Source organism: Macaca nemestrina, chromosome 1, assembly GCF_043159975.1.
Source record: "Macaca nemestrina isolate mMacNem1 chromosome 1, mMacNem.hap1, whole genome shotgun sequence".
Classification (NCBI taxonomy): Eukaryota; Metazoa; Chordata; class Mammalia; order Primates; family Cercopithecidae; genus Macaca; species Macaca nemestrina.
The window spans coordinates 178,729,316-178,742,558 of record NC_092125.1 but is presented as its reverse complement, the minus strand read 5'-3'; the positions used below and the strand labels follow the sequence as shown (position 1 = coordinate 178,742,558).

General features: G+C 47.0%; 1 protein-coding gene across 1 annotated transcript in view; it reads right to left on the bottom strand.

The window, feature by feature from the left end:
• Positions 1 to 12,565, bottom strand: part of LOC105495116 (24-dehydrocholesterol reductase) — a 36,635-nt gene extending 24,070 nt beyond the window's left edge. The window contains exons 1-4 of the mRNA XM_011764344.2: positions 12,258 to 12,565; positions 8,979 to 9,134; positions 1,008 to 1,113; positions 160 to 278 (exon numbers count right to left, since the gene is read on the bottom strand). Of these exons, the coding sequence (XP_011762646.2) occupies positions 160 to 278; positions 1,008 to 1,113; positions 8,979 to 9,134; positions 12,258 to 12,488 (612 nt within the window). The 5' untranslated portion in view covers positions 12,489 to 12,565. The remainder of the gene's footprint in view (positions 1 to 159; positions 279 to 1,007; positions 1,114 to 8,978; positions 9,135 to 12,257) is intronic.
• Positions 12,566 to 13,243: the final 678 nt, after the last annotated feature.

The following is a 13,243-nucleotide window of genomic DNA, read 5'->3' as shown; positions in this document are numbered from 1 at the left end:
CAAGCTCATATAAGGGGTATACAAATTTTTGTTATGGATACAGACCCAGACTGAACAGGTATTTGAAATGAAGCACACCTAGAAGAGCCACCTCCCTGACCTCAGGATCCTTAATGCCCAGAGCAGGCTGGCATGGACGTCTCCCATCGCTGAACTCACCGGAGTGCATCGCACAAAGCTGCCATCAGCCAGGACCAGCTCATAGGCAGTGCAGATGTGTTGGAACAGGCCGTACTTGTGGGACGATGACTCGATGCCTGTGCCCATGATCAAGCCCCCTGCAGAGACATCACACAAAGTGTCAGTAGGGAGAGCTGCGGGCACAGGTTTGGGGGTGGGTTGGAGCTGGGGGACCTCCTAGCTTGAGGGAGGCATGGTAGGCTAGAAGAAATGGGGCTGTTGACTTAGGGGAGATTTCCCACCTGTCAATCTAGAGAGCAGGAGAGGGAAGGAGGAGCTTAGATGGGAGCATGAGGGCATCCTTAGAGGAAGGGGGTGGCGAGCAGACCTTGTCAAGGGTACTCAAACCTCACCTCTGGCCAGACTCAACCTAGAAATCTTCTGCATTCATCTTGAGACAGACTTTAATGAAAAGGGAGGTTGAAGGGGTAACAGGAAGCCCTGTCCCATGGGAATAGTTAAAAGAACTGAAGGTGTTTTCCCTAAAGAAGAAGACGCTTTGGGGGCTATGAATCCTATGGGAGGAGAAGAGAGACTAGATTTTTTCTGTGTGTTCCATGGGGTGGAATTGGAGCAACGGGAACAAGTCACAGGGAAGCAGATTCAAACCAGAAATTAAAAGTGCCTTCTGATAACCTGAGCTGCTCAGAAATGGAACAGCAGGCAGTGAACACCCTGTCATTGGAGCAGGCAAGTAAGAGACAGAATGACTTCTGTCACAGATGGAATAGCAGCGATTCCAGGACTAGATGGAGGGTGGCCAAGGCCCATCAGCTCCGGTCCTAGGACCGTGTGTCTCTTCTTGCCCGTTAATATAGGGTCCTCACCCACTGTGAGGTCATCAAGCTCAGGCAACACGGGGAGAGTCCAGCCAATGGAAGTCAGCAGGGCAGTCACCTGGCCCATGGTCACCAAGGGCTCCACACGGACAATCTGTTGACACAAGGAAAGAAACCCTGGGTCAAAAGGAGGCTGCCAGGCCCAAGGGGAGCTCCTACACACAGAAGGTGTCATCTCAAACCTCTCAAACCTTCGCAAATACTCACTGCAGGGATTCCTATACAGTCTTTACAGGCTCTTTCTAGAACATTGTCTTTAATTACAGGGAATGTGATTTCTGGCTCTCGGTTAGCTAGTGTTTAACCTTGCTCTTCAAGTATCTTTATACTAAATATTTGATTTATCCTTTTCTAAATTGCAGGAGAAATACTCATTCACTTAGAAGATACAGCAAAAGTGAAGAAGAAAACAAAAATCACCCATCCTGGCCGGGCGTGGTGGCTCATATCTGTAATCCCAGCCCTTTGGGAGGCCAAGGCGGGTGGATCATCTGAGGTCAGGAGTTTGAGACCAGCCTGGCCCACTTGGTGAAACCGTTTCTATTAAAAATACAAAAATTAGGCGTGGTAGCGGGTGCCTGTAGTCCCAGCTACTTGGGAGGCTGATGCAGGAGAATCGCTTGAACCCTGGAGGTGGAGGTTGCAGTGAGCCGAGATCTTGCCACTGCACTGCAGCCTGGGTGACAGAAGGAGACTCCATCTCAAAAAAAAAAAAAAAAATCACCCATCCTAGTTCTTCAGAGTTACTAATATTAATAACAGAGTGTATTTACTTTTTTTTTTCCCCACACATACTATATTGGTACTGTGAACCCCAAATATCAGAGACAGGTCTCAGTTAATTTAGAAAGTTTATTTTGCCAAGGTTGAAGATGTGCGCCCATGACACAGCCTCAGTAAGTCCTGACAACATGTCCCCAAGGAGGCTGGGGCACAGTTTGATCTTATACATTTTAGGGAGACAGGAGACACCAATCAATATATGTAAGAAGTATATTGGTTCTGTCCAGGAAGGCGGGGACAACTTGAAGCAGGGAGAGGGCTTGCGGTCACACGTAGGTAGCAGACAAATGGCCGCATTCTTTTCAGTTTCGGATAAGCCTTTCCAATGGAGCTAATCAGAATGTGCATCTTATCTCAGTGAGCAGAGGGAAGACTTTGAATAGAATGCAAAGCAGGTTTGTCCCGAGCAGTTCCCAGCTTGACTTTTCCCTTATTTTAGTAATTTGGGGGTGCCAAGATTTTCCTTTCACACTATTTTGTATGTTTTAACACAACACACACAAACAAAAAGCATATCTCATTTTCTGTCTTGCCTTTTTAAAATGTAACACTATACTATGTCCATCATCTGTTATCATTACACATTCTTGGAACACGTGATTTTTTAATGTATACATCCTCTGGACTTCTACTTCTAGCCGAAGTGGAACAACAGGAACCAGATTTACCCTGCTGCCTGAAAAAAAAACCTGACAAAATATATGAAATAAGAGTTTTCAATGTAGTGGACATAAACAATGAAAGTGAGTGATCCCTCAGAGAGAGGAAACAAACAAGGCGAGCTCTGAGGCGGGAGGATTGCTTGAGGCCAGGGGTTTGAGACCAGCCAGGACAACACTGCGAGACCTAACAATAAAAAATAAAAAATAAAAAATTATTTTAAAAAACGGTGAGCTCTAGGGATGGCCCATCTAACTGCCTGGAGTTAGGCAGTGCAGGGAGAGAAACCCAGGTGGAGCCCAGTGGACTTTCTAAGAGTTAAAAAGATGGAGGTGAGGCTGGGCATGGTGGCTCACGCCTGTAATCCCAGCACTTCGGGAGACCGAGGTGGGTGGATCACCTGAGGTCAGGAGTTCAAGACCAGCCGGACAACATGGCAAAAACCTGCCTCTGCTAAAAATACAAAAAATTAGTTGGGCATGGTGGCAGGCATCTGTAATCCCAGCTACTCAGGAGGCTGAGGCAAGAAAATCACTTGAACCCATGGAGGTTGCAGTGAGCCAAGACTGCACCACTGCACTCCAACCTGGATGACAGAGTGAGACTCTGTCTCAAAAAAAAAAAAAGGTGGAGATGAGAGTTTCAGAAGACCAAGGTGAATAGAGCATGCAGGATACAGTACCAGAGAGGAGAGAGTTGCACAGAGAAAAAACTGAAGAAATGGAAAAGGCGTCCTTGGGAATTCAACTGAGTACTAATCGGTAAATACACGTGAGGCTGTTACCTGAGGCTGAAGCCAGGTAAAAAACTGCCAGAAAAGACAACAGGTAATAGACTAGGTGTGGTGGCTCATGCCTATAATCCCAGCACTTTGGAAGGCCAAGGCGGATGGATCCCCTGAGGTTAGTCAGGAGTTTGAGACCAGCCTGGCCAACATGATGAAACCCCACCTCTACTAAAAAAAATACAAAAAATTAGTTGGGCATGGTGGTGGGCGCCTGTAATCCCAGTTACTCAGGAAGCTGAGGCAGGAGAATCACTTGAACCTGGGAGGCGGAGGTTGCAGTGAGCCGAGATTGCACCACTGCACTCTAGCCTAGGCACCAAGAGTGAAACTCCGTCTCAAAAAAAAAAAAAAAAAAAAAAGATAACAGGTAATAGTACCAGGGGATCAGACAGGGCAGGAGATAGTGTCTGTTCCCACAAGCCAGACTGGTAACCTGATGATTCACAGGGCACTGTGTAGAGTACTCAAAATAATCTTGCCTCATAATTAACTCAAGATTAAATACTGCCCTGGCCCCATCTAAAAAATCAAGACCCAGTGGGATCAAACTATTTCCAAGTAACATAGCTGCCTCCTAGAGCAAAACTCAAAATTTATCGGAATATAAAAACACCCAGCTCCCCAAAAGGTAAAATGTCGAGTATCACAATGTCAGAATCCAACAGAATTTTACCAGGCATACAAAGAGGGAGGAAAATTCAACCCACAATGAGAAAAATCAATCAAGACAACAGACCCAGAACTGACACAGATATTAGAACTAGCGAACAGGAACATCAAAACATTTGTAATAACTATATTCTCTATATTCAAAAATTTAAGTAGAGACATTAAGAATATATTAAAAAGATCCAGCCAGGTGCAGTGCCTCACACCTGTAATCCCAGCACTTTGGGAGGCCAAGGCAGGCAGATCACCTGAGGTCAGGAGTTCGAAATCAGCCTGGCGAATACGGCGAAACCCTGTCTGTACTAAAAATACAAAAAAATTAGCCAGGCACGGTGGTGCGCACTTGTAATCCCAGCTACTCTGGAGGCTGTGACAGGAGAATCACTGGAACCCAGGAGGTGGAGGTTGCAGTGAGCCGAAATCATGCCACTGTACCCAGTCCAACCTGGAGGACAGAGCAAGACTCCGTCTCAAAAAAAAAAAAAAAAAAAAAAAATCCAAATCAAACTTCTGGAAATGAAAACCACAGTGTCTGAAATGAAAGATACAATGGATGGCACTAACAGGAAATTAGAAATCTCAGAAGAAAAGATTAGTTAACTTAAATACACAGCAACAGAAATCATCCAAAATGAAAGAGAGGAAATTTTTTTTTTTTTTTTTTTTTTTTTTTTTGAGACGGAGCTCGCTCTGTCGCCCAGGCTGGAGTGCAGTGGCGCGATCTCGGCTCACTGCAAGCTCCGCCTCCCGGGTTCACGCCATTCTCCTGCCTCAGCCTCCCGAGTAGCTGGGACTACAGGCGCCCACAACCGCGCCCGGCTAATTTTTTTTGTATTTTTAGTAGAGACGGGGTTTCACCGTGGTCTCGATCTCCTGACCTTGTGATCCGCCCGCCTCGGCCTCCCAAAGTGCTGGGATTACAGGCGTGAGCCACCGCGCCCGGCCAGGAAAAATTTTTTAAATGAACAGTGCCTCAGTGACCTGAGCTGTAGAAGAACTTGAAATGGCCTAATATATAGGCCTAGCAGTCTCTAAACTAGATGAGAAAAAGGAGGAGACAGAAAAATAGATGAAGAAATAATGGTCCCCAAATTTCCTGATTTGATGAAAAATCATGACAAATTCCAAACAAGAATCACGAAAAAAACTATACCAAAGCACGATAGTAAAATTGCTCAAAACTAGTGATAAAAAATCAACATACTTCTAAATAATCCATGGGTCAAAGCAGACATCAAAAGCGAAATCAGAAAGTATTTTGAACTGAAATAAAAAGAAAAGAAAACATAGAAATTTGTGAGCTGCCTCTAAAACAGTGCTTAGGGGAAAATTTATAGCACTAAACATTTATATTAGAATAAAAAAGGTCTAAGTCAATGACTTAAACTTTAAACTTAAAAAACTAGAAAAAGAGTAAAATTAAACCCAGTGTAAGAAAAGAAAGGAAATAATAAAGACCAAAGCAGAAATCAATGAAATTGAAAATGAAACACACACACACAAAGGGAAAAATCAATGATATCAAAGCTAGTTTTTGAGAAGATCAATAAAATTCAATAGCCTTTAGCCAGACTGTTCAGGAAGAAAAGAGAACAGAAACAAAATACCAATACCAAGAATGAAAGACTTGACATATTGCTACAGATGTCTACAGGAAGTATTGCGAACAACTTTATGTCAATAAATTATACAACTTAGTGAAATGGACAAATACCTTTGAGACATAAACTACCAAAGCTAACCCAAGAAGAAATAAATAAACTGAAGAGCCCAATATCTATTAAAGAAATTGAATTTGTGCTTAAAAACTTGCTCACAAAGAAACCTCCAGGTCCAGAGAGCTTCACTTTAAGGTTTCTATAAAACTTCTAGAAGAAAATATAGAAGAAAGACTTTCTGACATTGGATAGGCAAAGATTTCCAAATAAGACATCAAAAACACAAAGTAGGCCAGGCACGGTAGCTCACACTTGTAATCCCAGCACTTTGGGAAGACAAGGTAGGTGGATCATTTGAGGCCAGGAGTTCGAAACCAGCCTGACCAATGTGGTGAGACCCCCCCCTCTATTAAAAATACAAAAATTAGCCAGGTGTGGTGGTGCGCACCTGTAATCCCAGCTACTTGGGAGGCTGAGGCACAATAATTGCTTTAAGCCAGGAGGTGGAGGTTGCCAAGAGCTAAGATAGTACCATTGCACTCTAGCTGGGGCCACAGAGCAAAAGTCTGTCTCAAAAAACAAAAATATAAACAAACAAACAAACAAACAAAACCCCCACAATGCATAAAAGAAGAAATTAACAAATTGGGAAAAATTAAAACTTCTGATTTGGCCAGGCGTGGTGGATCACACCTGTAATCCTAGCACTTTGGGAGGTCAAGGCAGGCATATCACCTGAGGTCAGGAGTTCGAGACCAGCCTGGCCAACATGGTGAAACCCTGTCTCTACTACTAAAACTACAAAAAATTAGCTGGGCGTGGTGGCACATGCCTGTAATCCCAGCTACCCAGGAGGCTGAGGCAGGAGAATTCCTGGAACCTGGAGGCCGGAGGCTGCAGTGAACCGAGATCGCGCCACTGCACTCCAGCCAGGGCGATGGAGCGAAACTCTGTCTCAAAAAGAAAAAATAAATAAAGCTTCTGGGTTTTAAAAAGATAAGCCGTAGACTGCAAGAAAATACCTGCAAATCATGAATCTAATAAAGAGTGTTGTTTCAGGGTCTAATATCCAGCATCGATAAGGAACTTAAACTTACAAGAACAAAACATCCCCATTAAAAAGTGAACAAAGGACATGAACAGACACTTTTCAAAAGACAAGCATGTGGCCAAGAAGCATATGAAAAAAACCTCAACATTACTGATAATTAAAGAAATGCAAATCAAAACCATAATGAAATACCATCTCACACAGTCAGAATAGCTATTATTAAAAAGTCAAAAAATAACAGACGCTGGAGAAATTGCAGAGAAAAAGCAACATTTATACACTGTTGGTGGGCGTGTAAATTAGTTCAACCATGTGGAAGACAGTGTGGTGATTCCTTAAAGACCAAAAAACCGAAGTAGCATTCAACCCAGCAATCTCATTACTGAGTATATACCCAAAGGAATATAAACCATTCTATCATAAAGACACATGCATATGTATGTTTACTGCAGCACAATTCACAATAGCAAAGACATGGAATCAACTTAAATGCCCATCAGTGGTAGACTGGATAAAGAAAATGTGGTACGTATACCATGGAATACTATGCAGCCATGCTCCTTTGCAAGAACATGGATGGAGCTGGAAGCCATTATCCTTAGCAAACTAACGCAGGAACAGGAAACCAAATACCGCATGTTCTCACTTATAAGTGGGAGCTAAATGATGAGAACACATGGACACATACAGGGGAACAACAGACACTGAGGCCTATCAGAGGGTGGAGGGAGGGAGAAGGGAGAGGATCAGGAAAAATAACTAATAGGTACTAGGCTTAGTACCTGGGTGATGAAATAATCTGTACAACAAACCCCAGGACACACGTTTACCTATATAACAAAGCTGCACAGGTACCACTGAACTTAAAAGTTAAAAAAAAAAAAAAAAGTTTCCTGAATATATAAGAAAACAACCTGATTTTTTAAAAATTGGCAAAAGCTTTGATCAGGCCTCACTGAAGAAGATACACAAATAGCAAACACACACATGAAAAGATCATTAGTCACTAGGGAAATGTGCAATGAAAATCTACTACACATCTATTAGAATGGTTAAAATTAAGACTAACCATACCAAATTTATTACAGTGTGGAACAAGAACGACACTCACACTGCTGGTGGAAATGTAAAATGCTACAATCACTTTGGGAAAAAAATTTGGCAGTTCCTTAAAAAGTTAAATGTACACCCACCACATGATTTAGCCATTCCACTCCTAGATATTTGCCCAAGAGAAAGGAAAGCATATGCCCATACAAAGACTGTTCACAAATGTTCCAATTTAGTTGTAATTGCCCCAAACTGGAGCCAACCAACATGTCCATCAGTAGGTGAATGGATAAACCAACTACGATACGTCCACACAATATGTGTGGGAATATGACTCAGCAGTGAAAGAGAATGTACTATTGACACACGCTTCAACATGGATGAATCTCCAAATAAAGATATTCAGTGAAAGAAGCTAGACAAACAAAAAGCACCATATGATTCCATTTATATAAACTCTAGACTCAAACTAATTTATAGTGGCAGAAAGGTCATTGTTTGCCTAAGGCTGTGGGGGGCGGGTCGGGGAAGAGGTAGGGCTAGGGGCTAGAGGAAGGGATTACCAAGGAGCATGAGGAAATTTTGGGGTGTGATGGGTATGTCTGTTGTCTTGATTGTGGTAATAGTGTCACCACACTTTAAATCCATCAATAAAGCTGTTAAAAAAATGGCATAGAGAGATTAAGTAACTTGGCCAAGGTCTCACAATAATAACAAAATGCCATCAAGTAGACATACCATATTTAATGACTCCCCTATTATTGGATATTGTGTTGCTGTCAATTAGAAATAATACTGTGATATAATTGCTCTGTGTTGGGTATCTTTAATTATATTGAAGTCTATTTCCTTTTTTCCTTAAGCCAGGTTTCGAGAAGTAAAATTACTAGATGGGCCAAAGAGTATGTACATTTCAAAGGCTATTAACCAAGAGGGTCTCCAGGAAGCTTGTAACTAGACCCACGCCTCTCAGTCACTTCTGTAGCCCATTTTTTACTACCACACTTCCTTATCAGGAAGGGGTAAGTAGATTCCTTTTTGCCTCTCATTTTTGCTCAGGAATTCCCCAGTCCTGACTTCCTGTGGAAACACAAAGGGTTCCCCGGAGCTATTATGACCCATCTCTCCCCTGGTGGCTGTGAGGCTTAAGGACAGCAATGGCAGGGAGTATCTTCTATGACTGTGGGCATTGGTCCTGTCCACTCTGGGATGCCCTTGGCTACAATCATTTCCCTATGAGTCATTTGCACCAGGGGCAGAGCCCCACCTGCTCCCAGAGCCCGGAAAAGTACTACTCTCACCTGTTTCTTGGTGTCCACTTCCAGAATGTCCATCAGGTTGATCATGATGTTTTTGTGCGTCTTCTTGTACTTCCCGACACGTAGTGAGACAGTGAGCCAGCCAGGGCGCCCCGTGCACATGAAGGTCTTGCTGCCCTGCTCCTTCCATTCCCGCACCTGCAACCACAGGACAGAGGGTGAGCTGGCCCCACCGGGGATCCCCCGAGCAGCCTGCAGCCCTGCTTTCATCGAGAGGGAGCTGGGAATGATGCCTCCATCAGGCACTGGAGAAACAGAACGATGAAAAGACCTGCTGGCCCTACCCTCTGGCCCCTCCCTGGCCAGCAGGGCTAACAGAAAAGCCAACATATTGCTACAGCATAAGGCAGAATGATGAAAGAGCTAGAATAGAGAATCAAAGTGTTCTGAAAACATTAACTCTAGCTGGGAAGTTCAGAAAAGGTTTTGTAATGGTAATAATAGCAAGTATAAAAATGATGACCATTTACTGGGTATTCCCAACATACTAGGCATCTCCTTGCACACTGTCTTGTGTAATTCCTACAACAGTCCCAGGAAGTTAGGATGACATCCTTTTTTTGAGGATGAGGAAACTCAAAAGCAAAAGAACTTGTCCAAAGTCACACAATTGGTAAATGGCAGAGCTGAGATTCATAGCCAGGACTGTTTGACTTCAGGACAGGAAGGATAGATGGGGCTGTGGTAACAGTTCACAGGGTAATAGCTAACATGTATGGAGGCTTATCACATGCCAAGGCCTGTTTAAACATTTGTATATGTTAACTCATGCATCACTTTGAGGGGGAGAGGAGGAACAGGGAAGGACCACCAAGCCAATGGAAGGAAGAGGTTTTACAAAACCTCTAAGGTAAGTGACCAGAGCACAAAACACAGAACAAATGGCCCATGGATGACAAGCCCACCAGAAACACAGGATGAAGTATTTCTTTTCTGCCGAGATAGACAAGTGCAGGTAGGTGGATATTTGTCGTTTTGACCTGTGACCATCCATTTCCTCTTCATCCACTTCAAAAATCCCCATCTTCCTTTGGTCCAAGTGAGATTGATTCTACTCCCCTGCCCCAGGAGGTGGGTATGTGACTGAGGTCTGATTCTATCCTTCTGGCCAAAGAGACAGGTTAAGGGATGGGTCTATGACCCAAGTCAAGCCAATGAGACCAGTTCCAGGACAGCCACTCTCTCTTTACTGGGGTTGCTAAGCTGGTTGGATATGAGCCAGAAACTGTTGGGGCCTCTGCAAGGAGAGAGGCTCCAGAGAATGAAGTCAACCTAGAAAAGCAGGGCCAACAGATGGCAGAGGGATGGACAGATGGAGATGGGGGACAGAGGATCCTGGATCCAGCCATGCCTGATCCAGTTGTACTCCCAGACTTCTCAGGACCTGAGCCAATAAAATCCCTTTTTGCTCAAGTCAGTTTGAATTGAGTTTCTTTCACTTGCAACCAAAAGTCTGGTCAAATACTGGTCAGGTCTCCTGGAGAAGGCTGCATTGGAGCTGGCCAGGCAAACAGCTCAACATGGGGAAGGACTATCCTTTGATCAGAGGCCAGGGAGCCAGTAGGTGGCAGGTATTAAGGAAGAGATTCCTGTGATTTGGGGGAAAAGGGATGATAGGTGGGATTCCATGACCAACCAGGTTTTGTCCCTGCCTGAATCTGCAGCCATGGAGTTTGATACAAGCCCAGAGATGGGAGGGAGTGATTAGGGGTGCTGCATTTAAGCTGGAGGCCAAAGAGAGAGCCCAGAAAAAAAGGGCAACTGGGTCAGACAGCTATTACAAGCCAGGTGTGAGGCAACTAAACCAGACCTACAGGGGGGAAGGGAAAGCCTGGGAAAGAAGAAATGTCAGAGTTCAGGCTCTGAAATCAAGCTAACCCAGGTTCCAGCCCCATTTACTGAGTACTCTTCCTGAGCACATGGCTCACACTCTGAAACTCAATTTTCCCTGTTTGCAAAATAGGCACAAGATCTACCAGGGTTGCTGTGAGGATGGCAATGGCACATGGCAGGTCTGGGGTAGAGGCTAGTCCAGCTGGGCCCCTGTCTTTCTGCTCACAGTGAACCTTGTGGCTTAGCTGAGATTAATAAGCACTCGCTAGGCTGTATTGAGCCAGGTCCTATGGGCCACAGGCGAGTCACATAAGTCCCTGATTTCTAGGAGCTCACAGTCTGACAGGGGAGACAAGCAGGTAAATGGAGAATTTGAACTCGAGAAAACAGCTAGGAAGCAGGGTGCAGGTGGGGAGGGAGGACAGGCAGAGGCTCTGGAGCCATGACTGTGACCAGCAAAATCCAGAGCTACAGGGCAAAGTACTTCCAGACACTGGGTTCTCCCACCAGGCCCCAGGTCTTATGCCTCATGGGAACGTCTCTCCGCATCCATCTTCACGCTCTTGCCTACAGCACCCAGCGCGGAGCAAGCAGAATATGGAGGCTGCTACACCTACGGAAGGGTGTCAGCAGGAAACAGAAGCTCTGCAACCTGATGCCAGCAAGAGAGGAGCATAAGGAGAAGCAGAGGGAGTCAAGAAACTGCCCAGGTCCCTGGATGCAGAAGAGGCTCCACTATGAGCCACAGCAGGTCACAGGCTCCGTGGGTGCCTGAGGAACTGAGAGATGGACCGACTGCCTTTGTCAAGGAGTGCACCAGAGGCTGTGCGGCTCTTCCCTCCCGCTTCTTGGCTGGGTTCTACCTTCTTGCTTTAGTCTTCTATCCTAAACCCAATCAAAAGCGTCTTGCTGCTACAAAATAAAGTCCAAACTCGGCCTTGGCATCAAGGCCTCTCTCCAGCCTAGCACCAAACGGACTTTCCGACGTTCTCCCGCTTGCGCCCTGCACTTTTAGGCTTCCCAGCCTTTGCTCACACCAGTCCCTCCACCTACACACCTTCCCCCAATCATTTCCCATACTTCCCAATCTCTAGACCCAGCTCCACCTCCCGGAAGCCCTTCTTTCTCTGAAATGTTTGGGCCAGGTGAGAGTTACCTGAGTGCTGCGCACCTCCCCCTCTTTCCCTTCTTCATCTCCCTCCAGGTACCCGCATATGCCCTGCATACAGTGGGCACTTTGCCTGTTCTGCTCCCCCGACCCCATCACATTTTTTGTTTCGTTCCAACCCCTCTCCAACGCCAGCTCCCCACCCCCCCGGGAAGTCCAGGCCGCCCCCGCACCGCAGCTCCTGTCACCACCTCGCGTCCCGCTATCCCCGCGCACGCCGCCCCCAGCCCTGAGTCCCGGCCGCACCCGGCGCCGCTCACCTGCTTCTGGATGTCCCGCACGCGCTGCTCGTGCAGGCGCGGCGCGCTGCTGAGCTTGAACACCACCCAGGCGCGCACGTAGTAGTAGATATCGAAGATGAGCGACAGCGGCAGGAGGAAGAGGCACACGAACACCCAGCGCTGGTGGATGAGCACGAACTCCAGCCCCTTCACGCGCACCCACAGCAGGAATAGCAGCGCGCACACGGCCAGCGACACGGCGGGCTCCATCACGCGGCGCCGCGCGGGGAGGGCTGCGGGCTCGCGCCTCCTGTCACTGCCTTCAGCTCCGCGCCTGGCCCGCTCTGCGCCCGCCGCCTGCCGCCAGGGGAGCCCGGGATCGCCCGCCGCCTCGCGATTGGCTCGGGTCGCCGAGGTCCGGTGGGCCGAGACCCGGGCGGCGACCAATGGCGAGCCGCGCCGGGGATCGGACCAGGAACCCGCAGCTTTCATTGGCTGCAGGAGTCGGGCAGCTCCACCCTTTTCTCCCCGCCGCCGCGCGAGGCGGGGGTGGCAGGGACTGGGTGCCGGTGGGGTCCGCAGCGGATACCGGGGGCGGGCGTCTGGCGCTCAGGGCCTCCGGCCCTCGGGGCTGCAGGGCCGCCTCCTCCAAACGCGCCTTAAGCGGTTTTGCAGTGGCTTTCCGCCCGAGGGCTGGGAGGCGCCCCGGCCCTGAGTCAGTCACCCTTTGGCCGGGCAGGCGGTTCCCGGGCGCGGAGGATGGAAACCTGGCGATAACCTCAGCAGGTCGTCGTGCCACTCGGTGTGCGCAAGGCCTCCAGAGGCGTCTTTTCATTTTTAGGGGTCGCTTTCCACGAATTCATTTGAGCTACACAGCAGTCCTGGGCGGTGGGGAGTGGTAAGCTCCATTGTATACACTTGGAAGCAGCCCAGAAAGGTGAAGACCTGTTCGTGAACTCCAGAGGCCATTGGAAGCGTGGAAGGCTATGGCTGGCACTCTTCCTCTTTTTCCAGTTGACTGAGGC